The sequence below is a fragment of the Microtus oregoni genome, unplaced genomic scaffold (genome assembly GCF_018167655.1).
Source record: "Microtus oregoni isolate MIOR12 unplaced genomic scaffold, Mior012 000004F_ref0000308, whole genome shotgun sequence".
NCBI lineage: Eukaryota > Metazoa > Chordata > Mammalia > Rodentia > Cricetidae > Microtus > Microtus oregoni.
Genome location: NW_024543063.1, coordinates 43,851,968 through 43,878,092, shown reverse-complemented (window position 1 = coordinate 43,878,092; position 26,125 = coordinate 43,851,968). Strand labels below are relative to the sequence as shown.

Sequence of the window (26,125 nt, the reverse complement as noted above, 5' to 3'; positions counted from 1 at the left end):
CATCTGTAATGAGATCTGGTGCCCTCTCCTGGCATACATGGAGGTTGAACATTGTGTACATAATAAATAAATACATCTTTTTTTTTAAAAAAAAAGTATATTTTGAATAAAACGTCCCAGGGCCCTGTACAGCCAGATGGTCCTTGATGTAGTCTGGGTAAGTTATGTTGATTATTTGGTATTGGGCGTAAGTATAAAAGGAATAGAAAGTCTTCCTTCCTGTTTTATCAGTGTTAGTATTCTGAAGCTGGGACCAGGGAATAAATGCAGAGCCTTGTACATTCAAAGCACACCCCCAACCACTAGCATCCTCTTAACACAGAGCTATACCCCTAGGCTAGAGACGTCTTTAGAAACATCTTCAGAGAAAAACATGTGGAAAAGCATGTGGGCAATTATGACATTCTTCAAGGTTCAGAAAGTTTTCGGCTTACCTATGTATGCTCTACAGGCTGCACTGGGGCAAGTGAACACCTCATCAACTTAAGAGAATTTCTGAGGAACACAAGGCCTATCTTCCATGGTCTTACAAGGAGCAGAGTGTTACCACTTTCAGGAAAGCAAGGGCTAGAAAGGCCTCCAGATAGGCTCTCATTTCCAGAGACTGAGATCAAGAGTCAAGACTAACCAATCACTGGAATCTTTCTGATGACCCCAAAATGGGAACTTTGGGCACCAGGGAAAGATAGTCCTCAATAAACGTTTTCATTTCTCTTTCACACAATTTACCACTTCAACAAGACCAAAAAAGGTTACAAGGTTTTTTTTTAAAATTGCACGTCTTTTACATACCAAGAGACATTACATACCTCTCAAAACTCTTTCCTGTTAAGTTAGGCCTGCAGAACTTTCGTCTTTATTGAATTTACTCACAATTTATAGTTTGCTATTTGCTATCATTGTAAAAGACTTTCAGTAATTACACTGCTTTATGCTTGAGTAAATTCCAGTGTGGGTAACAGTTAAAAAGTAGTCTAAGATAAACTACTAGAAGTTCTCTAAGTCTATGCCTTAAGACTGGGAGGCAAAAGAAAATACGATTTACATTTTACTGAGTATTGGTTTCATTAATTCATTAAGTGTGTCAAGTCTACTTTTCTGACCTTCCCATGTTTGTGCTGCTTTACTAATAATCTTAGTAAGAGGAAATATCACTCAACAACAATCTCAATTAATTACTTAATGTTTGCTTTTAACAATATGTATTTTCGATGTTTGGCAAACTGTTTTTGAAACACATTAAATCTCAATTTTCTTCTCTCATTCTTTGGCAAGTTTTAAATCCTGCCAATTCCTCTTCTAGAACAGTAGAGGAATTCCATTCCACTTGACTTATACACTGAACCGACAGAAAATTTTCTCCGCACTATTTCAGAGGTTAGTGGAGAACTCCACCCAGTTAGCCACCCTTTAACCATCTCTGCTGACCTCACCTCACCTTCTGCATTCTTCCCGCACAGAAATTTCTTGTCATCACTCACCTTCAAGGCTCCACTCCCCCTTCGCCTGCATCTGTTTTCCTATCCTCCTACTCTCCTGATTCTACCAAAAAGCCCCGCTTAGCTGCCTGTTGCATAACGGCACCCCCACTGCCTTCTTCTCCCCGGATTGTCAGCCAAACAGGAGTGCCCCTTCGGGCTCTGCTCCTCCTCCCCACCACCACCCCCGCAACACGCCCAGCGAGTCCCCGCAGATCCTCCGGGACTGTCCCCGAGGCGGGAGCGCGGGATGTCGCGCCTTGGAGCCGGGCGCCGGTTCGGAACTCGGGGAGCCAGTCCGGAGGGCAGTGTGGCCGCTTCTGCCGGCGCAGCCCGCGTACACAACGGTGCCTGGCCAATCGCCGCCGCCATCCTCTCCGGCTGTGGTGATGTCTTCAGGTGTCCGCCTCGCCCTGCGTACTCGCCGCTTGGCTCCTGCAGGAGCGGCCCGCCCTTCACGCCCCCCGGAATCGGCCCCAGGGCTAGGCCAGGAGAGGCGATGGCCGCCCAAGGGATGCGGGGGCGGGGGGGGCGGCGGCGGCCCGAAGTCGTGGGCCTGCTGGGCGGCGGCTAGGGATGGACAGCGTCGGGGACCCATGCGGCCGAGGCCCGGGCGGGGGCGCGGCACAGAAGCCACAGCAGGCCCACAACGCCCCGACCCGATGCAGGAGGGACGCAGGGAGTGGGACGCCCGCCGCCTCGGGCATCAGGCAGCTTGGCGAAGGTGGACACGGCCCTCCCGCTCCCTGCCGCCTCACCTTCAGGACCCGGATCCCTCCGGGCCGGCGAGAAGCCGCCGCTTCAGGTGGCTCCGGGGGCTCCAGCGGGCCCGCGGGCCCGGGCTCCACCTCCCCCATGGGCGGCCAAGGCTTCAGAGACGCCCGGCCGGCGCTACAGCGCGCGAGCCTCGGAGGCGCGCGCGAGCTGCGGGAGGCCTCACCCCTCCGCCTAGGCCCCGCCCCTAACCCCTACACCCCGCCCCTGGCGGCCCCGCCCCTGGCCCCGCTGGACTTGCGTAGCTGCCGGCCTGGAGAAGCTGGAGCAGAAATGTAGTTAGTTGCCTAGCGCCACTGCTGTGTGATCCTCCGCCGCGCTCCACCCTGGGTTTAGTGGACTTAGGCACAGGGAGAAGAAGCCAGAGGAAGAAGCAGGTGAGGCCTACACCTGTGAAGATAGCCAAGATGCCGCCCTCCACCGACGACGGCGCTGAAATTCTCTATCCAAGACGTTTCCTGCTTTTAAATGTGCCTGTCACCTCGCACGCACTGGCAGCGAAAGAACTGTTGCATATACTCTCCTCTCTTAGGAGATAGCTTGCAGCACTCTTCAACAAACCTTAAGTACGCAGACATCACTTCGCTTTCCAGCCACATTTCAATGTTCCTTATAGTCAAAGCATCAGAATTCTTTTCTGGGCCTCAAACAGTAATACGCTGTGTAAACCTTATATTATTTTGCAAGGCTAAACTCAGCCAAGTTATTTTAAACATTGCCTTTTAGTTCCTGAAGTGGTAGTATTTTTGTGGTTAATGCACCAAATTATGAATCTGCCTAATTCCAAATCTTATTTGTACTCATTGTTAGATCTATACTTGTATAAATTACTTGATCTAATTCTTTCAGATATTTTTTAAAGTCAGAGCTATATGTAGCCCAAGCTGACCCCAAACTCACTAGGTAGCCATAGCTGGCCTTGAACTTCTGATTCTCCTGCCTGATATCCCAAGTGCTATGATTGCAGATATGTGCCACCATGCCCAGCTTCCTTTATGTTATGGGTGTTAAGCTTATGCAACACTTGCATGCCTTGTGATAGAGGCCAGAAGAGGATGTCAGATCTTCAGGACCTGGATTACAGCTGGTTGTAAATTGCCATGTGGGTGATGGAAGTTAAACCTGGTCCTCTGGAAGAGCAGCCAGTGCTCTTAACCACTGACCCAGTCCCTTCCATTGATTCTTAAAGGGAGAACTGAAGTTAACATCTGCCTGGCAGTTATCAAGGTGTAGTGAACAAAACACACAGAGAGCCTAACTCAGAGGTTCATAGTAGTCATTAGAATTCTAAAATTCTAGATTTCCCAAAGTTACTAGCATTAACTGTTCCTAAATTTTGCAAGGAGCCTTCTAGACCTCTTCATTTTTAGGCCTTCCTCTTTTATGCATGTGTTGGATCTCCAGTCAACTTGTAAGGAATTAAAAAGCAAAACAACTTCTTAAATAATTGGCAATGGTGGTATCTCTTATCCAGGGCTTTAGTTTGGCTATCCAACTATTTGTCTGGAGTACTTTAATTATGGGCTTAAAGCAAGAGCATTTGAGATCTAATAGAACCTGTCTTGAGATGTTTTTTAATTTGAAGTTAATTTACATGTCAAGATAAAATTTTGAATCCAAAGTTTTGCCTCATACTATTTATTTCTTCTGTAAAAGGTATTTTTGTCTCATATGAGTTACTTTGTATCTATCATATCACAGTTCCAATCTTCATTTCTTGGTTTTCTTTCAATATAGTAAACATGGTTTCTCTATGCCAAGTCTAATAGAAGGTGAAAGATAACCATTTCCCAGGGGTTTCCTTCCACTTTGAAAGTATTTCAAGAAATCTACCTGATTTAGTTGGATTTCTATTTCATAGTTTCCTGAGTGATTTCTCAACAAAAACACTCAACAAAGGCACTAATCTGAAACCAGAAGCAGACAGCCAAGGGCATGGAAACAAGTAGCTGGGGATGCTTCCCAAAGCCTGTTTCTTGAGGTACTGCAGATGACGGGTTCCACATTTCATGTGACTTATCACATTTGGTCCTGTCCCAAGTCCAGCAGTGAGTTCATACTAGGGAACAGCAATGTTTTGTAAATGGTTATCTTTTTAGTTATCCGAATAGCAGTCAACACTATCAATTCAAAATAAATCCATTAATTTTGCTAAAAACTAAAAGTATTTACTACTTCAAACTGGCAATACGTATTGAAAAAGAAATACCCCCCCCCCCAAAAAAAATACCCCAAGTGTGGTCCTTAAGGGATAAGTTTTTATATGTGGCCATAAGGGATCAGTTTTTATATATAGCTACCTTTAAAGGATCCCCATTACTTCAGATCCAACTCATCATCAATAGTCTGCTGATGTTTCCTTTTCAAATTATGTACTGATGTTAACATAGCATACTGTTACAAAGGTCACATTTGGTGCTCGCCCCCAGTTCAAGGCAATGTGTACTATGCATGCCAAGAGTTATGTAACCACACTTTCTGGAAATGGTGAAGAGCTGAGACTAACCCTAAAAATAAATTCCTCTAAGATTTATGTATGTGTGTGTGTGAGTGTGTGTGCATATGTATATAAAAAACCATCTGCCCTCACTGCAGGCTCCCACTACAAATCACGCCAAGGCAAAGAATCATTAGGATCCCTCCTCCCCATTTCCTTCCTCCTGAGGCTCTACCTCTCAGTTACACTGTGGAGAAAGAAAGCTGAAGACTTTGGTAGAGGAGCCAGGAGTTTCTTGTCTACTCACTGATATCCAGTTTCCATTCTTTCACTAACCACAAAGTCATCTTTAGGCCCAAACCCAGGGACATGCTACCATAGGCAAAGCAGATTTAGGTGTTCTGTATTCTGGTTCAAAATGTTGTTTAGCTGACTTCAAAGTTTGAAGAATTTTTTTCTTTGAACATTTATCTTTCTTCTTTTATAGTGAGCCTAGAGCTTCATATAAACGAGGCAAGCACTCTAGCACTGAGCTGTACCTCCAGCTCAATGAACACTTTTATTTTTTACATATGGAGACAGCTGAACTGGGGAGATCACAGGAAAGTTGTTAAAGTGATTAAATTTAATTTTGTACTTCTGGATTGAAGTTCAAGCCTGGGCACAATTCACTGCACTGTAAAGTGAATGTCTAGTTTCTGTTTTCTGGCTAAATTGTAGCTTTTCTATTTTCACCTAATTATACCTAGATGTATGTCAGCTAAATTTACTTAAGAGAAATTTTAAGCAAGCCATGTAAAAGACAAGTTTATAGAAACGTTATCAAACGGTGCCAAAGGGCACTGCTGCAAAAAGTAGATAATTTGCCAAGTTCTACACCCATCCCCTCTTCAATCTAGAAACTGTATCTTCTCCTTTCTCATTTAAGGGAATGTTGGGGATCATAAGAGTTGACAGAAAACCAAAAGCTTTCAACCCTCAGCAAAAAAAAAAAAAAAAAAAAAAAAGAAAAAGAAAAATGTCTATGAAGTTTGGGAAGACAACTTGCCATGCAAGCATGAGGACCTGGATCCCATCAGTTGGCACTCATGTAATCCCAGCACTGGCAATGTGCAGACAGGTGACCTTGCTAGCCAACCAACCTTGTCTAATGGCTGAACCCCAGATCCCAGTGAGTGACCCTGTCTCCAATCACAAGGTGAATGGCTCCTGAGGAACAACACCTTTAGAGCAACACCTGAGGTTGACTTTTGCCTGCATACACACACATACACCAGGGGGCGAGGAGAGGAGGGATGATTCATGTATTGTACAAAATAAGCCATGAAATGTAATTCATCTGGGCTGGTCAGGCCTTTCCCTATCAAGTCACCAAAAATCAACCAAGTCAACAAACGAAACACAAAGCCTAACGTATAATTAAACATGAGTGTCCTCGATACCATAGTACATCTTACTAGCTTCATAGCCTTGAGTATTCACCTATGTGGAGAAAAAAAAAACATAATAGATAGTAATTGCGTTACAGTTAAATGTCCACTTGTTCTTAGATTTTTCACTACCTATGACATCTACAAGACTTTTTAAATGTTGTTTCTTCTCTTGGTGAGATTTCTGCAATGAGGAACATAAAAAGTCCAGTCTAGCTCAAAGTTTTGGAGTAAGAATTCATCCAAGGCTTCTGATTCACATGTAAGAAGCAAGGCAGCAAATTTTAAATCATCGAGTATTGACTTTTTATTATTAGTCACTGTTCATAATTTGTTTCAACCAAAAGACAGTACACACAGCAGAATTCAAATGCATCCCATGTAATGTTTACATCCATTTTATTCCTCACTCACCTCTAAGACTTATCATTTCATTTCATTTTTTTTACATCTCAAAAATATGTCTGCAATAATTAGAACTTCATTAGCTGTCCCACTTGGAAACGGCCTTTTAATAATTTTACAGTAAAGAAGATGTGATGGGGCTTAATGAAAATGTAACTTACAATATCGTGAAAGAAAAAGGACTTTACAGAACACAGTGGGAGTTCACAGAGGAAAGAGTTCGGAAGCCCTTTCCCATGAGGTCCCCAAATAAAAATAAAAACAAAACACACAAAGCACAAATGCAGGTTCTTAGGGTGAAAGTCTCCAATGCTCCATCTTGAAGCCAGAATCAAGAAGCAACCGTTCAAGCTGCTTCAGCATTTTCTTCTGTTTAAGTGTTCCAGGTTCTGGAATGGAACCTTGTCCATGGGACCCACTCACTGCTATTGCTTGAAAAGGATATTCACGTTCAGTTCCACAAACAGCCCCACCCTCCTGAGCCAAAGTTGGCCAGAAGTATTTTAAATTTCAGAACTTCCTGTGCAGTTCTCTCTTCAGTGATCTTCCCCCACACCCAGACTAACAAATAGACTGGCATACACAGCTCTCCCAACCACAAACTGTGAATATGCTTTTTTTCTTTCTTTTTTTTGGGGGGGGGGTGGTTGTTCCCTCTCACAGTTTAGGACACTATAGTTAAAATATATTCACTATGGAAAAAAAAACACACATTCAAACTCCTTCTTCCCCTAGTTCGCATGGCCAAATATACTCTGATGTAGAAGATAATAAAATAGAACCACAAAAGCGGTATTCCCTAACTTCCAACTTTTTCTAAAAGAACACAGAAATGGAAAGCATGTTATATAGGAGATGGAAAATTTCAAACTATTAGTGCTGGACAGTTGTAAAAATCTATTTTCATATATGAGGGAGACAAACAAAGGTTAAAAACCAAACCTTTAACTAGGAAAGGGTATCTGCAATGTTACACTGAGGAATGTTGCTTTAAATGAAAAAAGACCTTGAAGTTAACAGATGATTATTATACACAGCAGAAAACCTCCATGCCTCCCTAAACCATCTCCAGGTAACAGCACCAAAGCAGTGTGGGAGAAGCGTCTCGGAAGAGCACCCTTCCTACAATTTTCAGAGATTACTTAGAGGAATTTCCCTTAGGATGACTCTGGGGTGGGAAAGAAGGATGGCATAAAAACTACTCCTCAAAGAAGGCAACAATGAGGTACAAGTGCATGTGAAATTGTCAGTAAGTGGGGCTCACGGCTTATCACCCTGGGCTTATTCAAAAGCCACTGAAATCGCTTGCTTCACAATGGCTCTGAGGTTGTCAAATCCATCCAAATCTGTTTCCTCCTGGAGGGCTACATGTGGGAAAGGAATGACTGAAATGTGCAAAAATTCACAGAAACGAAGAGATTTCTCCTTTAAGCTGCAAGGCCAAGTGAGAAGTTAACTACTGCTGACCCTAGAAACTAAGAAGGCACGCCGAAGCTCTCCAAGATCCAATCATTTGGAACAGTCTTCACAACCATCAGTATCCTGGGCAGTTATTGGGCTGCTAGTCCGTCGGGATGGTGCTCAGGTCGTCTCGGAAATAAATTCAAATCTACACAGCACCCTTTGTGTTAAGGCCATGATATTTTTATTCCTTCTCAATAAAGCCATGGATGATCGCATACTCTACCTCAAAACTCTGGTCACCCAGGCAGATACAGAGATCTTTCCAGCTCCATTGGCTAGCACTGTCTTTCAGCTTGGTCTTGAGCAGATTTCTTCATATTCAACTCATTTCAACAACAATGACAACAAAGAGCAACCAAAAACCTGAGCTGGTTAGCTACGAATGTCAAGGAGAAAATAAAAGCCTCCACACAAAGAGGAATGTTAAGACAATTCTATTCAAGAAATCCACCAATATAACATTAATCCTATAATGTTTCACAGCATTAAATCTCCATCCAATGAAATCTGTCCACAGGAAGCCTTGAAGCCTTGTACTGCACAGGCAGAGCAGCTGTCTAAAGTATACATGCGCTCACACTCGCTTTCCTCAACACAGGAGAGATCCTGTTTGTAACTCAGTTAGTTGTCCATTTACCCAGTCGGTAAGTTTCAGCAAATCCTGCTCTTAAAAGACTATTATAAAGACCAGAAACTTTCCCTTTTTCAGAGCCTTTTGTTCATCTCCGGTTTGTCAATGTTAGGAATAGTCTAGCATCTGATACAGAGCTAGGTTTGACAAGACACTGAAGATTTTAAGGAAAGGCGTGGTGAAATGGAACAGGGAGAAAAGGAGATTTGTATTGAGGTTTAAAACTGAAGTCAAAGTGTCATTCTACTGTACAATATGCTAACAACCGCAATGCTTTACAAGCAAGGCAGGCCCCACCTTTCCTTTTTCCTGCAGTATATTAGACATGGTGCCTGAATACAAGAATGTATATAGTACATTCATCATGTACTACAGGACAGTCACCCAGCTAATCAACATAAAGGCTTGGTGACAACAGGCTCCTTCCTAAAAAGCACTCGGCACTCTTACTGTTTAAAAAGCTCAAATCTTTAATGCAGATGTTCATGAGATTGGTTTCTTTCAAAAGACCAACTTCTCAGACTCAGGAAAGGACATTCCTACGCTATGGTGACCGTAGACTTGCTCTCACATAGGGGGCAAGGAAGCTACAAGGCTTCATTTCAACACCATAAAGTACAATATAGGAAAGATTTCTTTAACCGTGTGGTTTTTATTTCAGTGCCAGTGTTACAGATACAACACAAATGTTCCAGTTAGAAGAAGGAATTCAAATGGAATGCCAAGGTCCAAGCCAGGCTCAGGAAATTAAAAGGGAGGTTTGGAGCAATGGATAAGCTGACTCCAGTGTGCTCCAGACTAAATCTGGTACGCTCTTCCTATGGGCCGTGGTGTTTTGTGACAGAGTCTGCTCCTTACGACTGAACCCCTCTTTTGACCCATTTACCACAGCTTAAACAGGCAAGTGACAGGCTTAGGAGAAACATTGTTCATTAATAACTATTCATGTATCTTTTAGAAAGTGTCCACTTTGCACTTTAAGGGAAATTGATTTTGAAAATCATGGAAAGAGAACTCATGACTACAGCTTAAGAATGGAGAGAATGGGGAGCTGGAAGAGCCTTGGAAGTTTCTATTACAAATAGAGCACCATATCCTTCATGCCAAATCTCAACAAAAGCTCTTTGAACTGCATCTGTCCAGTGTTTACAAACAACCTCTCAAGGTCTAACCAGTTTTTTTTATATATATATAACAAACATACATACATACATGTGTGTCTGTGTGTATACAGCAATGCACAGAAAAGGCTACCAGGAGCCTAATGCCTCTTTCAAACATTGGGAGAACCAGCAGAAAAGAGCAGGGCTCCCTTATGTCCATTGTTACAAATTCCATTCCAAATGCCAGATGTAAAAGCGCCTTATGATGGTAGCCAGCTAGTGAGGAACAAACACCCCACCTTGCCCAGTCCACAGAGATACAACAGTAGAAAGAAAGGGCCACTCTGTTGTAGAGACAGAGTGAGTGTTTTCTTGCCATCAACTCCAGTCCTCTCCTCCAGACCAGCTGCTGATTGCCTCAGTGGCCCAGAGAATGTTGATTCTGGCTGCAAATATGGCAGGGGTGAAGTGTGGAAAAGGGAGAAGAGGAGGAAGAGTGCAAAGTAGCCTCCAGAAGCAGCCAGCCTCAACAGTGGAGGAGAGGACATTAGTCTTTACCGATGCTTCAAGGTCAGCAGTAACTTGAGGAAAACCCTCCTCGACAGTTCTCTCAGCTCCTCATGCCCATGGTACAGTTGGGGGGACTTGCCAGCAATCACAACCTCCTTCCCAGAATTCCTTTGATTGAGTGGGATAAGAATGAGAATGGTGCTGGACCCTCATTGCCAGGACTGAGGGGGAAAATTGTTCACTTCTGCTAGATCTTGCATTGCTGAGCCCTTGTGATTATATGTGAGCTTGATCCGCATTCGCAGCTGTTGCTATAAAAGGAAAGAGAACCATACATTAATTCACTGAAATAAAATCACCCCATATCTCCAGTCTATAAATAGACTGTTTCTTGGAAACAGGGTAGCCTCGAATCCCTCTAATTTCAACCTCCCAGGTATCACCATGCCTGGCTGCACAGATATACTTAATCCTAAGGCAAACAAAGTACATCAAAGTAAAGCTGTCTGAAATGGTTCACAGGCAAACAGCCAACACCAAAATACTTGTCACTCTAGACTGGAACCCAAGAGTCAACATCAAAGCCATGGAGAACATGCATATAAAGAATACCAGGTACGACCCCAGCATTAGGAACAAAGTAGGGGGGCACAAAAGATTTAACTCTTTGTCCAAGTCTCTAGAAAAATAATGGAACACGCCACTGCATGTTCTACATTTGAGTAACTGCTGCTTGGTTTACAAAGCCCATTGTAAACATCAACATCAATGTTTCTATTTCTAAATAGTAAAAGAAAAAAATTGGGGCCTAAGTAACAGTAGTAGTTTTAGTGTATTTTACTGTATGTAGCAAATATCAAATATGAATACATTTTTAAAAAGTTTGTTCCATTTATCAGATGATAAAAATCATGTGTGTTTGTACTAATGACATGATCAAAACATAAAATAACATAGAAAAGGCAAAGTAATACAGGGGAAGGAAACAATCAGAAAGCTTGAGAGGAAAAAAATTAGACCATTTCAAAACAGTTTGAAAATCAGATAGTTAATTATTAAATAAAATTAGTTTAAATAAAACCAGTGTATTTCTTTGAGAAGATACAGTAAAACTATTGCTAAGTCGGTTCCTAACGCTATTTTTCATTTAAGTGCTTCACTCAAAATGCTTCCAGTTTTGACAGCCATACTTAGTAATTACAGCAGTAAACACGAACTTCTGACTCAGCAAATAATTTCACCTCAGATTTAAATTTTTGTTAAATCCTCAAACCTATTCCTATAATCCTCAAAACTGAGAATTTCTAGTAGCATTTTAATAGCTATCACTTATTTATCTCTACAAAAGAACAAGGAAGTTAGATCAGGCATTTTCCTAGATCTCTTCTCTAACTATGAGTAAAAAAACAACAAACAAGAAACAGAAAAAGGAAAGCAAAGGCTTATATTAGAAAATGAGACAATGGGGATGTTTTATCGGGAACTCACCAAGGCCAGCTGGCCTGGGTCTGAAAAAGCATGGGATAAAACCGGACTTGTTGAACATAGTGGACAATGAGGACTACTGAGAACTCAAAAACAATGGCAATGGGTTTTTGATCCTACTGCACGTATTGGCTTTGGGGGAGCCTAGGCAGTTTGGATGCTCACCTTACTAGACCTGGATGGAGGTGGGTGGTCCTTAGACTTCCCACAGGTCAGGGAACCCTGATTGTTCTTCGGGCTGATGAGGGAGGGGGGACTTGATGGGAGAGGGGGAGGGAAATGGGAGGCGGTGGCAGGGAGGAGGCAGAAATCTTTAATAAATAAATAAATTAAAAATAAATAAATTTAAAAAAAAAGAAAAGAAAATGAGTTCACACTTCATATAGACTGCTCCCAATGTGCTACTCACCTTCTGTGGGTTCAGAACCTTAATGACTTGCGTGATGGTCCCCGTGTTAAATGCTGGGACAACGCTGCTGCTAGGAGACAGAAGCTGCAGCTGGAATGTCTACAGAGGAACAAAGGGCACTCTTCAGAAAAAGCAGCAATGTTAGTTCAGAGATGTCAGCAAGTAACAAGTTAAACACAAAGCAGATGGGTCAAGTCCCAGGTTCCCCTAAAGTCCAGTGCTTGTTTTCCAGATACCAACCCTCAGTATACAGGCAGAAAGTTACTCACTGAATTTGTTAAATCCCAGTTAGGTCTCTAGCTGAGAAAACTGAAAAGGTGGCGACCACTTCCCCATTTCTAGCAGAAGGGAATGCTAGGCTATCACTTTTCAGAAAGTAGCCAATTCTTGTTCTAGAAACTCTGCTTAGCAGTAACTGATCAACTATGCAAGTTGTTGCCTGTGGCCTGAAATCCAAAGAACCTAAAAGAAAAGCTTTCTAAACAGAATAAACCAACATACTAGTCACTAACTACAGGCCTTTATGTTTCTGTGTAATCTGATGACTAGGCTTCAGAGACTCGGCCTTTTGTTTTTTACAGTCTACATAATGTGGATTATGCCAAGGTCTGCCCCTACAAGAGAAGAAAGACTTGAAAAAGCCAGTTGTTAATACATAAATGCATTCAGGATTATGCCAGCAGGGACCCAAGACCCTAAAAGAAAAAGCACATGCAGAACCAGCCCAAACAGCAAAAGAACAAAATAAGCCAAATATCATAGTTTGTTGAGTGTAGATAGGTTTGTATCTGTTTATAGAGATGGAACAAGAAAGTGCTTTAAGCAAGCTAAGTAAGCCATACTGTGCTAAGTGGCTACAAAAAGCCTTTCCAGAGAGGTAGAAAAGTTTTTTTATAAGCTCAAATATTAGAAAAGAGTGGAACTGAAAGCACAAGCTTACTGTCTTGGTTCTCATTTATAATTGTATTGCCAAATGAATTATCTAAGCCAAAAATGCTGTTACTAATGTATTTTATTACATTTAAGAGGTTTTCTCCGTGTAGCTTTGGTGCCTGTCTGTAGACCAGGCTGGCCTTGACTCACAGAGATCGCCTGCCTCTGCCTCCCGATTGCTGGGATTAAAGGCATGTGCCACCACTGCGCAGCTAAATAGTTATTTTATGTAGCACTGAGGAAGAAAAAAAGCTGCCCATTAAACTATGACAAGATATCCCATTTATGTTTCTATGGCATGGGACGATGTAACCAAACTTAGGAACCTGTACATATAGGTAAGTGATCCACCAGTGAGCCACAACCTCAGCTTTAAGGCATCACTCAAATTGCATTTCAATTTCAGAGACATTAAAAAAGGAAAACTACATAGTAGAATCTATGAAGTGTGGAATTTTGAAGCTCAAGATACATTAGCAAAATGCAATGCCCTATATAACACCTAAAACAAGGCCATGCAAAGGTGATGCTGCTTGGTCAGTGTGACATAATTACTATAAAACCCTAAGTTGAAACAGCTGACATTTCCTGAGCACTGAACACAAGAAAAGTGCTTCCAGTTGTGCCCAACGTGAGAAATTCACTCATTCTTCAAAGCGACACTAGTAAGTAACTCTCATTATCACCTCTCTTTGCAGATGAAGAAACAGACTCAAAGATTGACCTGCTTCATGTAACACAACTAGGACTAAGATCAAAACAGAACAGCTCTAGAACTTATGAGTGACTTGATGGAGGAAGGTCATTGGCCAATAAAGAAACTGCTTGGCCCTGTGGGTGGAGTAAACAGAACAAAATGCTGGGAGGAAGAGGAAGTGAGGTCAGAGTCTCGACATCTCTCCTCTCTGGAGCAGACGCCTGAGAGAGACGCCATGCCCCGCTCCCGGGCAGACACACAGCATGAAGCTCCAACCCAGGATGGACTAGGCTAGAATCTTCCCGGTAAGACCGGTTCTCACAGATTATTAAAGATGGGTTGGGGCTGGAGAGATGGCTCAGAGGTTAAGAGCATTGCCTGCGCGCATTGCCTGCTCTTCCAAAGGTCCTGAGTTCAATTCCCAGCAACCACATGGTGGATCACAACCATCTGTAATGAGGTCTGGTGCCCTCTTCTGGCCTGCAGGCACACACAGACAGAATATTGTATACATAATAAATAAATAAATATTAAAAAAAAAAAGATGGGTTGATCGGGATGTGAGAATTAGCGTGTAAGTGCTAGAGCTAAAGGGCCAAGCAGTGCTTAAAAGAATACAGTGTCTGTGTAATTATTTTGGGGCATAAGCTAGCCGAGCAGGTGGCCGGGGTGCTGGGAATGCAGCCCCGCCGCCCTAATTACTACAGTGACTTATAACTATGTCACATCACTTTAAAAATATATCATTCTGAAAAATTATGAGCCAAGGTGTAAAAAAAAAAAAACCCCAGCAGTAACAATAAAAAAACACTGTCAGCTTCCAAATGCATGTTGTCTGAATGTCATGCTGCACATGGCCCAGAAATATTAAATTAGCTTAGTCTAAAAGCCAGCGCTTGGAAAGCTACAGCCTAATACCTGTCTTTAACATTCTACTGGAACAGAGGCATGCTCATTTACTTGTGTATTTTCTACGGTTTGAATCAGTACCTTTCAAAGAAAACCTTTTTACTCTGCTCATTCTAAATTCCATAAAAAAATTATTCAGTATTCAAAAACAAACAAAAATACTCCTTAAACTACAATTTGTTATTTTAAAATGCCTCAATTCACAAAACAGTCATTGTATCAATAGTAAACTGGAGGTGAGGGGAGGGGGGAGAGCACACCTTTAATCCCAGTACTTGGGAAGCAGAGGCAGGCATATCTCTATGAATGCAAGGCCAACCTGCTCTACAGAGCTAGTTCCAGGACAGCTAGGACTGTTACACAGAGAGATTCTGACTCAGAAACCCCTCCCCCAACATAAGAAGAATAATAAACTGGAGGTTAATGAGGGAAGAATATTTCATTCAGGTATCAAGACATGAAATTTTTTTCTGAGACTTGAGGGATAGAGTGGGCACTTGTTCAATCCCCAAACCCACAAGGTAGAAAGAGAGAACCACCTCCTGAAAGCTGTTCTACAACATTATGCTGGAGGTGTACACACAAAAGATAACATGTATATCCATCCACCCACGTACAAGAATGCAGGTGCAGACACAAACAAAACAAATGAATGTAACTTTAAAATATCAAACGGTTTTAAAATTTTTCTAATTCTATCGAGTGACTAGCTACCAAATAGTCCTTTATCTTAATTAATATTTTAATTCTGCTATAATTTGAGGTTTTAGATCTTTTAGCACTATATTACTAACCCTATGTGAATACTGAAAGCACTAACTTACCACCTTGTAAAATTCAGTTCTCACTAATCTTAGGCTTTGATTGACCTTTTTTTTTTTTTTTTGGTTTTTCAACACAGGATTTCTCTGTGTAGCACAGGCTGTCCTGGAACTCGCTCTATGTACCAAATTGGCCTTGAACTCACAGAGATCCTTCAGCCTCTGCCTCACAAGTGCTGGGATTAAAGGCATGAGCCACCACTGCCCAGTTTTGGGCTTATTTATTTATTTAAAAAAAATAAGATCTTACTATGTATGTAGCACTGGCTGGTCTAAAATTCACTACTTAGATAAGGCTGGCATTGAACTTATGGGAATCCTCCTGCCTCTTCCTTGTAAGTGTTGAGATTTCAAGCATGTGTCACCACATCCAGCTGAATCTTCTTTCATTTTCCCAGCTGAAATGTGTGTTAACAGGGCAGGAGAGACAGCTCGGCAGCTAAAATCAATTGCTGCTCTTCCAGAGAATGCAAATTCAATTCCTAGCAACCACCTTAGATAATTCATAACCACCTATAATTCCAGCTCTAGGGGATCAGGTAATCCTTTCTGGCCTCAGTGGAGGAACACACACACACACCATACTTTACAGAGATCCACCCAAATACACATAAAAATTTTAAGAATATAACAAAGTAAAAGTATTCACTAAAATGACATGCTTGAATAAACTATAATGATTCTGTAACACTGCAGAGTTAAGTTAAATATGAAAATTTAATCTCTAAACATTAAATATATTTTTCACCAAATGCACAAAACAAAGTTAGCTAATTTTTAATCAAAAGAAAAGGCAGGGAAGACATTGTAGTACCTTTGGTACTGCAGCCTGGAAAACAAAGTCCGTCATGTCTAGCTCTGTGCTGTTAGAGGCCTGTATCGTTATCACTGTTACACTGGGGTTGGTGTTTGACCGTTCAAAGGTGAATTCTATCTTCAAGCCATTCTTACTGTATGCTGTGATGGAGGGGATACCTGGGAAAATACAGGAAGATCAGGCATACTGGAGCCAGCTAATGACAGAAGAATTAGTACTCCCTTTGCTCAGTAACCAGCACTTGGTGCTCAATTGACCATGGAAAGGATAGCTGTACCTGGAGTAATGTCATTGAAGAGAGGCTGTGACGAAAGCCCATCCAACAAGAAGGGGGGCTGGGATATCTGTGGCACTGAGGCAGGGGTAGGAGCAGCAGCTGGAGCACCTAAAACAGATTCCAAAAGAAAGTCACTCTCAGGGAAACACTGTACTTACTATGAACTCAAGTTAAAGAAAGGATACCTAACCAGTATACAAAAAGCATAGACCAAACAGGGAGAACTAAAAATTCAAATACTTTAACTTCTGCTCATCAAAAAGTAGCATTAAGAAAAAGAGAGATCACAAGTATGGGAAAATGTCTATTATACAACAACAAATGGCTAAGTATTCAAGTTACAAATATCTCAATGAAAAAGATAACCCAAATAAAGAGTGATAAGATATATAACAAGCAATTTATAGGAAAGAACCTGAACGACAAGGGTATCCTTCATTTTTCTCTTTTTCTTAAAAGAGAATCTTTTTTTTTTAAAGATTTTATTTACTTATTATGTATACAACATTCTGTTTCCATGTATGCCTGCATGCCAGAAGAGGGCGCCAGATCTCATTACAGATGGTTGTGAGCCACCATGTGGTTGCTGGGAATTGAACTCAGGACCTCCAGAAGAGCAGGCAGTGCTCTTAACCACTGAGCCATCTCTCCAGCCCTTAAAGGGAATCTTAAAGGGGGCTCAGTACTACCATATAATAAGGCTGAAGCTGCTTGCTTGCTTGGTTTCACTTTAAGACAAAGTTTCATCATGACACTTAGGTTGGTCTTGAACTCAAGATCTAAATGCTGGGATTATAGGCATGTACAATGCTCATCTAATACTGCACTTCTTGATAAAATATTAGATGAACCTTGAAAAATATGGTTATGTAATTCTATCACACAGAAAGCTGAAGCAGGAAGAATCAAGCTAAAGGTTAGACTAGACTACGTGGCAAGATCATATATCTCCAAATCATGCAAAAAGAAATAAAAGTCAAATTTTAAAATTGAGTTAAAAGCATGAAGACCTTGAACTAATGTTGGTTTTCAGTTACCTAGTATAGTTTTGACATCTGCGGATCTAAAATTGTCTCTCTCGTTACACCCTCTCCCCTCCTTATCTACAGACCCAGGCTGGCATCAAACTCACTATGTAACCAAAAATAACCCTGAACTTCTAATTCTCCTGCCTTCACCTCCTATGTGGTGGGATTACAGGTATGTACTATCACACCAGGCTTATCAGTGCTAGGGATAAAACCCAGAGCTTTGTGAATGCTAGGCAGTCACTCTACCCAATAACTGCATCTCCAACCCTGAAACTGACTAATTGTAAATGATTATAAAAAAACAAGTTGCTTTTTTAAACTGTGCTAAGATATAAATTGTAGGCCAGGCATACTGGCCCATCTGTTTAATCCCAGCATTTGGGAGGCAGAGGCAAGCACATCTCTTTTTGAGTGAGTGAGTGAGTGAGTGAGTGAGTGAGTGAGTGAATGGGAGGGAGAGAGAGAGAAGTCTGGAAGTCTGCTGTGTTTAGGGAAAACATTTAGAGTAGGCAGGGAGCAGAAATACTCTGAACCTCATGCTGTTTTCTTCTCAGGACAAGGCCACCAGTTCCCTTGTACTATTAAAGACACCAACTTTTTAGTCACACTTTACATTACAATTAGGATAAAATTACACACCTTAGTGATACTCTTGGACACACCAGTTACAAATGACTAGTGCATATAAATAAGACAAAAAAAGGCCACACTAATGGTGGGTGCTTTCTCCTTTGGCTGCTTTAATAAAAGCAGGGAAAGAGGATGGAAGGTAGTAAGTTAACTCATCACCACAAATGACAACAGCTGTTGAAAACTAACCATGATCAGAAAGACATCTGGACAAGCTTCCTTTTGAGGCACCAACTAAAAACAGAATTGGCTGGAAATACATTTTTTTTTCTATTCTCAAAAAGGAAGTCCTTTCTATATTAAAATACTAGAAACAACCCATCCTTCCAAAATTAAGTTAGCCTTTAAGAAAACCCTCTGGATTATCCTGGGCATTAACATGGCAGCTACCCTGGCTTCTCAGAGACTCTTCTAGCCTCAGCTGACTCCTCTGGAAAGTGCTTTCAGTATCATCCCCCTAAGATCTCTATTGCTATCCAAACAGTAACTCCAGTCTGGCCTCACCTGTTAGGGTAATGTCTCCCAGCAAGTCAAGAAGTTCTCCTCCAGCAGAAGCTGGTTTGCTGGTAGGTACAGTTGGAATAACAGGTGTTATGTCATTTCCTCCCAACAAATCCAATAAATCATTGGCCTAAATAAGGAAATAACACCTTCATTCATAAGTTATCTGTCTAAAGTGTATTTAAGTTTTTTCCAATACTTAACATCAACAAATAAAATTATCAAGCAATCAGAAACCACCAAAGGATATCAACCAAGAAATAAGTTACAAGGACTAAAATATCACCAGGAGCCCCAGACAAGCAAGTAAAGGCTACCTGGCTGGTGGGCTGTGGCCCAGAGGGTGGTGGTTTCGTCTCTAGTGGAGCTGGTTCTGTCTCTCCATTTGTCTGCACAATTTCAGAAGGGCCATTTGTGGTCACCTTTTCCATGACAGGCATTCTTTCAAGTAGGGCAGACCTAGAAGAATCTGAAGTGGTTACATTCTAGGCAGTTAACCTAGACTCCCTGCATAAAACAATCACCAGCAATGATTAATGTTGAAGCCTAATAGGGAGAAGCATCTCCCATTCCCACCCAACACATACACTAAAGCAGAAAGTGCATTACAAGAATATATATGACCTAAATTCTTAACTGGATTAAGAACAGGCAAGAAATCTTGAATGAATAAACTATCCCAAATCCCCAGTACCTGAGGCTAAGATGAAGGAAGGTAAACTGACAGATATTAGCAGACTTCAGTCATGAATCGAGTATTATATAACAGAAGATGGGGCAGGGACAAAAACAACAAATGTTTGAAGTAATGAGATTTGAATAAAATTATTTCTCTTGAAAAAAGATAACTGCCTTTTAGCCAAATAAAATGTAAAATGATACAAACTTTATATAGGGGGAGACATGCAATGAAAAACACACAATAATTTTTATTTATTTATTTATTTTGAGACAGGGTCTTACCACTTAATTCTGCCTGGCCTGGATCTCACTGTGTGGACTAGGCCGGCCTTAAACTCACAGAGACCCACCTGTCTCTGCCTCCCAGGTGCTGGGATTGAAAGCAGTCCACACCACACTGGCTTAATACATTTACTTCTTTGGAAGTTAGGCAAAGAGAAAAATGGACAGAACAGATGCAGCCAAGCAATAAAACTAAGGAGGGTTTCAAACTCAGTGAGTGCCACACAAGCACTGTGTCTCCTTCACAGGCTACAAGGACAAGTTACTCAGAATCATAGAGGGACATATATTGGCTTGGTTTATTTTGCTTACCTCATATGGTCATATTTCTTAAAAAGTGCATTGTATTCTACTGCCCTCTGCTGGAGTTCTACATCGATGCTGCTTCCATAGATAGAAACAACTTTCTTAATTCGGCTGTAGGATAAAATGACAAATGAAATCAAGTATTCAAAACAGAAAATTCATAATAAAGCAGTGAAAATGTTAAAAACAGTGTTTCCTGGTTAAATTTTTTTTAATGATCTATGTTTCTTTAATTCACATGTTTCAAGAACAGAATACCATTGTCTTATCTCTATATGAAATGACAGATTTCTAAGTATTTATTTCACCTCCTTAAACTTGTTTGAGGTTTTCAAACACAGCTTAGTGATACAGCAAGCACTTGCATATCTGTGTAAGGCCCAGGAGTGAAAGAGGAAAAAAACCTTGCACAACAAAAGTACCCATTATTTTGCCACAAAAGGACTCTGTACTATCCAATTCTTTTTCTTAGTAACTTTAAAAATAAGGTTTTAGCATTGGAATGCTCACCATAAATTCTTCCACTTAGCATTAAATACTAAAAAAAATTATAACTCTCATGAAGTCTTACATTGAAAATGAAGTAGAAAGTCTAGAAAAACTAACTTTGTCTGGAAAATTGACTCAGTCAATTTTTACTCAAAATAGCATCAAGTAAAACTTAAAAGATTTAAACACACACACATACATTTTTATTCATACACCAATATTTCACAATATAAAAAACGAAGGCAGGAATAGTAGTACACGCCTTTAATCCCAGCACTTGAGAGTCAGGGGCAGGCAAATCTCTGGATTCCAAGGAAGTCCAAAATAAGATCTTGTCTCAAACAAACAAAAGCAAACAAAAAAGAATACAATAAACCAAAATTTTAGGGGCAAATGTTAGAAACTGGACTGTAAAACTACAACTTTAGCTACAAAATAATCCACAGTAGGTTGAGACAATGGCAGAACAAAATGAGGATTAACTACAAACTGATCACTCTGAGTGTGTGTGTGTGGTATTAAGTAAATGAAAACTCACTAATGTCTCTATTTTCTCTATTTCTTTATCTAAGGTTTATTTTATGTGTTTGAATTCCTTGTCTACGTGTATATCAGTTCACCTGAGGAAGCTAGAGAAGGGTATCGGATCAATTCAGCTGGAGATATAGGTGGCTGTTAACTACCAGTGGGTGCTGGGAATTGAACTTGGATCCTCTACAAGGGCAGCAAATGCTCTTAACTACTTACTCTAGCCCCATTTGTGTCTATTCTTGAAGTTTTCCATAATAAGCTTTTAAATTTCGCAGAGTCTCATGTAATCTAAGTCGGCCTGAAATTAGTTATATAGTCAAGGATGACCACAAACACCTCATCTAGACCCTGTATGCACTGCTTGGGATCAACCCCAGGTTTTGTATATGTTAGGCAAATAAATATCCTACCAAATGAGCCACAGAACAAGGAGGGAGGTGATGGCTCAGTGAGTAAAGTGATTCTCATGCAAGTGCGAGGACCTGAGATGGGATCCCTAGCACCTATAAAAAGCAATGTGTGATGGTACACATCTGTACCCCTGGTGCTAGTAAGGCGGACACCCAGAGATAGATTCTTGAAGCTCTCTGGCCAACTTCTTAAATGAGTGAGTTTACAGCTAAGTAAGCTCAAAACTTAAGGAGGCGAGCGACAGCAGAAGACACTAGACGCCGACCTCTGGCTCCTAAGTGTACGCACAAGCGGAGCTACAGCGCAGCCTTTCACTCCACTTTCCTCAGTACTCACTTTACAGTACAGGTGAATCGAGTAGAAAGCTTCATAATGGCAGTGAGAGCATAACCTCGTGTGACAGAGGTGGACATATTAGAGATCAGGACACTTTCTAAAATATCCAACACTTCATCTTCAGTCACCTGGGGAGGAAAAGAAGTTGCAACATGTAGCCAATGGAAACTAAAGCATGGGTCTCAGATGAGCTGGGGGGTGCTGTCTCTCCTATTGTCTGTGCTAAGCTAAACCACTGGTCAGAGCATGTTTTAAAAAATGACCAATGGAAAGGGGGGGGGGGGATGACCAATGGCAATTAAGAATGGTTATATTTTAAGTGATAGGAGAAGAAACATACATACAAGACGTGCTAAAATGTTCTCAAAAGTCAACCTTTCAATGAGCAAATGGAAACATGAATATGCCCAAAGAGTAAGAGAAAGCAGAATTCCATTTGCTATGGAAAAGAGTGAGGCATGAGTGATTATGTTTTTGTGTTGGGTACTGAGGACTGAACCCACTACTGATCTAGCACTGAACTACACCCCCCAGGCCAACTGAAACAGATTTAAATCCACATAATAATCTAAGTGCTACTTAGATACTTGATACTACTTCTATAAAAAGTTTTCAAGGAATTCCAACTCCCCATTAAACATTACTCCATTATCAAAAACACAATATGATTCCCTCCTTAACCAAAAGTAACAAGAGATACCTGAATAGGCTCTTCCTCTTCACATTGGCCAGACACAAGAAGATCGCCATATTCACCTATACACCACGCGGCCACTTGTACCAAGGGTTGCTGCCAAAAGAAAGTCAAGGCCTTCAATCTTCCCAAAACTGCTTTGGGGTGTGTGTGTGTGTGCATGTATACATGTACAGGTATACATGTATGTGCATTTTTGTATATATTGGTTTAAGTGTATGTGCATGCATGTGGAGGCCAGAAGAAAACTTCTGCTGTTTCTCAGATGCTGCCCACCTTTTTCTAATGTGTGTATGCATGTGAACATATGGGTATGGATGTATATGCATGTATACATGCCTAAGGTTGACATTGGGAGTCTTCACTCCATATCCACCTTATTCATTGAGGCAGGGTCTCTCTACTGAACACAGAGGTCACAAATACGGTTACCAGACTGTACGGTTTCAGCCTGTTCTGAAGGTTATGTGATCTTCTGTGCACTAGAATCACAGGTGAACAGGCACACCAATCACTTCTATATTTCTTCTATTGGTTCTGGTGATCCCATCTATACCACTTTTATGTCATTCATATTGGTTCTGGTGATGCTATGATTTTCAGGATTTCTGCTTGTGCAGTCAGAACCTCAAACACTTAGCAATGTCTGCAGTCTCAGCCACAGTTCTTAGCCATTTGTTTTTGAGATATGCTCTCTTGCTGGCTTGGGCCTCACGGAGCAGCCTAAGCTGGGCTGGTCAGCAAGCCCCAGGAATTCTCCTCACCAGCACTAGCATTATACAAGCCTGTGCCACCACACTTGCCTTTAAAGGGGAGCAAAGGGTACAGGTGGAGAGTGGTGGAACATGCCCTTTATAATCCAGCACACAGACACAGAGGTACAGCCAGGACTACACAGTGAGTTCCACAGTGAGTTACATACAGGGTAGCCAAAGAAACACAGTGAAATCTTGTCTCAGAAAGTAAATAATAATAATAACAACAACAACAACAACAACAAGGGTACAAGGGATAAAACTCAGGTCCTCATGCTGCAAAGTCAAGAAAGTTTATTGTCTGAGCTACTGTCCAGGCCCCAAAATTACTTAACGTAAATTATAAATCATCTAATTATAAAGTTGAAAACATTATATGTGGAGTGATAGTGACATAAAAAGAAAGGGTATTTTTTCCCATGAAGTAACAGAAAATGAAGTACTTACTTGAGAATAATCACCAAGAATTGCCTTGTACAAGCGCTGGACAGTGTATGCATGCATCTCCACACTATTGGTAATTAACTGAATCAAGTTGGGAACTGCATCATCCCGAACATAACTTCCTGCCTAAAAGGAAACAGGAACAATTATCCTAGAAAACACAAGCAGTGTTGGCAGGTGCAGGTAAACTGTTGGCTTTGGAAAAGATCACCAAAAAAAAAAAAAAAAAAAAAAAAAAAGATTTTACCAGCCAGGTCCATAAACACCTCAAGCTTCAAAGTCTGACTAGAATATTTAAACCGTTTAATTCTACCAAAGTATAATAAAAAGTTCCAGTCAAAATCAAAATACAAAGTCTCAAATTACTAGGGATGACTTTTTTTTCTACTTAGGTAAAACCCTAAAATAAAATGAATGAATGAATATATGAATGAATGAGTAGATGAAAACAAGCTGAATTAATTTTTTAAAAAAAAAGATGCATTCTCTGGGAACTTAATCACCACTTTTGTTTTGCACAGCTGTTAAAACCACGAGCAAAGTGAGCATTCATCTGGGGAATGTGAGGAACAGTGCCTGTGCACAGCACCAAAGGTCAAATCAACCTTGTTCTGTTCTTTCAATTTGGTTTATTTTCAGTGTTGGGGCAAATGTAGGGTTCTCACAGAGCCTAGGCAAACATTACCACTAAACTACACCCTAGCATAGCATATGAACTTTTCAAAAATAAGCCTAAGGTATCACACTGTTATTTAAAAACTAGTATTTACTAATATGATCAATAATATAGTCCTAGGGATGGGATTTATTTTGTATTTAATTATTCCATGCACTGATGGACAGATTTTGGTGCGACACCTGGGACTGAAGAGTCATATATGATAGGTAAGAACTCTACCACTGAACCTTCTCTCCAGTTGCCCCCCTTTTTAATTTGTGCATTTATGTTGTAGCTTGAATGTATTTGGCCTCCATAAGCTCATAGGGGGTGGCACTATTAAGGTGTGGCTTTATTGGAGTGGGTATGACCTTGCTGGAGGAAATGTGTCACTATGGGGGCAGGCTTTGAGGTTTCCTATGCTCAGGATACTGCCTAGTGAGTCAGCCGACATCCTGTTGCTTCTGAGTTAAGATATGGGACTCTCGGCTCCAGCATTATATCTGCCTACATGTTGCCATGCTCCCTGTCATGATGATAATGAGTTGAATCTCTGAAACTGCAAGTGGGTCACCTCAATTAAATGTTTTCTCATACAAATGATAGAGTTGTACGGTCATGTTGTCTCTTCACAGCAATAAAAATCTAACTAAGACAATGTATAAATATTTTGTCTGTGTGTATGTCCACATGTGTGCCTGGAGCCCATTCAGTCAAAAGAGGGCATTGGATCCCCTAGAACTGGGGAAACAAATGACTTTAAACCAGTGGGTGCTGGGAACCAAATCTGGGTCCTCTACAATAGCAACAAATACTTAGCCACTGAGTCATCTCTCCAGCACCAACTCCACCTGTGTGTTTGTGTCTAGGCATGTATGTATGCGCATAAATACTGAGCCAGAGGTTGGCATCAGGTATCTTCCAGTTCAGCCAGGCTAGCTAGACACCAAGCTCCAGGAATCATAGGAGTGCTCCATCACACCAGCCTTTTCTTTACATGGGCTGGGAATCAAGCTCAGGTCCACAATTTGCCCGGCAAGCGTTTTACTAGATGAGCCATCTCTACTACTTTTATTTTGAGGCACAGTTTAACTACCAAGGCAAGCCTTGAACTTTCAATCTCCCAGTAGTTAGAATTACAGATTTTTAACAGCTGGTTTTTGTCTTTTCATTATTAACTTGATATTTTTAATATTCCCCCAAATGATAAAATCTGAGGCAGTATCTGCAGCCATGAAAAATCAAAGGCACTTAATCTATGGGGAAGCTAACTCTCGGGCAGTTAGAGTGTTGTAACTAGTCATGTGGGACACGGAATGGGGATCCCAGCTAACATCAGCCACCCTGGTTACTCTCCACTGCAGAACACAGCAACACAGCTGGTTTACACAGGCCAGACCTAACCTGAGAATTTTGGAAGGGATGGGAAATCCTAAGAAACCAGAGTGTTCACTCATCACTAAGAAAAATGGTCAGAAATAAAGTGGGAATGTAAAAAGTTGGTAATCTGTAGCATGACTTATTTCCATACTTCCCTTATTGAGTACGTTCAGAAGAGAGAAGGTATTACTACAATCTAAGAGTTAGAAATACGGTATCCAAAAAAAAAACAAACCTTTTCAAATTCACACTGATCCAAAAGCCATACTCTTGGCCATAAAAAACAATGAATTTTCAAGAATAAAAATCATTTATATAACATGGACAGAGGGGAAACAGCATATGCAGGGCTCCAGGTTTCGGACCCTAGCATCAAAAGCAGACAGCATGATGGAGTCTCTAAAGAAAAATCAAAA

The 26,125-nt window shown here is 41.0% G+C and overlaps 2 protein-coding genes across 3 annotated transcripts in view; both read right to left on the bottom strand.

The window, feature by feature from the left end:
• The window catches only part of Phlpp2 (PH domain and leucine rich repeat protein phosphatase 2), a 77,772-nt gene extending 75,377 nt beyond the window's left edge, over positions 1-2,395 (bottom strand). The window contains exon 1 of the mRNA XM_041649856.1: positions 2,237-2,395. Coding sequence (XP_041505790.1) covers positions 2,237-2,335 — 99 coding nt within the window. The 5' untranslated portion in view covers positions 2,336-2,395. The remainder of the gene's footprint in view (positions 1-2,236) is intronic.
• A 4,018-nt stretch (positions 2,396-6,413) lies between these two features.
• Ap1g1 (adaptor related protein complex 1 subunit gamma 1) overlaps positions 6,414-26,125 on the bottom strand; it is an 84,870-nt gene continuing 65,158 nt past the window's right edge. For both annotated transcript variants that reach the window (XM_041649609.1, XM_041649610.1), the window contains 10 exons: positions 23,675-23,797; positions 22,479-22,568; positions 21,779-21,906; positions 20,018-20,122; positions 19,060-19,201; positions 18,746-18,872; positions 16,581-16,688; positions 16,301-16,461; positions 12,127-12,225; positions 6,414-10,543 (listed from right to left, as the gene is read on the bottom strand). In XM_041649609.1, coding sequence (XP_041505543.1) covers positions 10,442-10,543; positions 12,127-12,225; positions 16,301-16,461; positions 16,581-16,688; positions 18,746-18,872; positions 19,060-19,201; positions 20,018-20,122; positions 21,779-21,906; positions 22,479-22,568; positions 23,675-23,797 — 1,185 coding nt within the window. In that variant the 3' untranslated portion in view covers positions 6,414-10,441. The remainder of the gene's footprint in view (positions 10,544-12,126; positions 12,226-16,300; positions 16,462-16,580; positions 16,689-18,745; positions 18,873-19,059; positions 19,202-20,017; positions 20,123-21,778; positions 21,907-22,478; positions 22,569-23,674; positions 23,798-26,125) is intronic.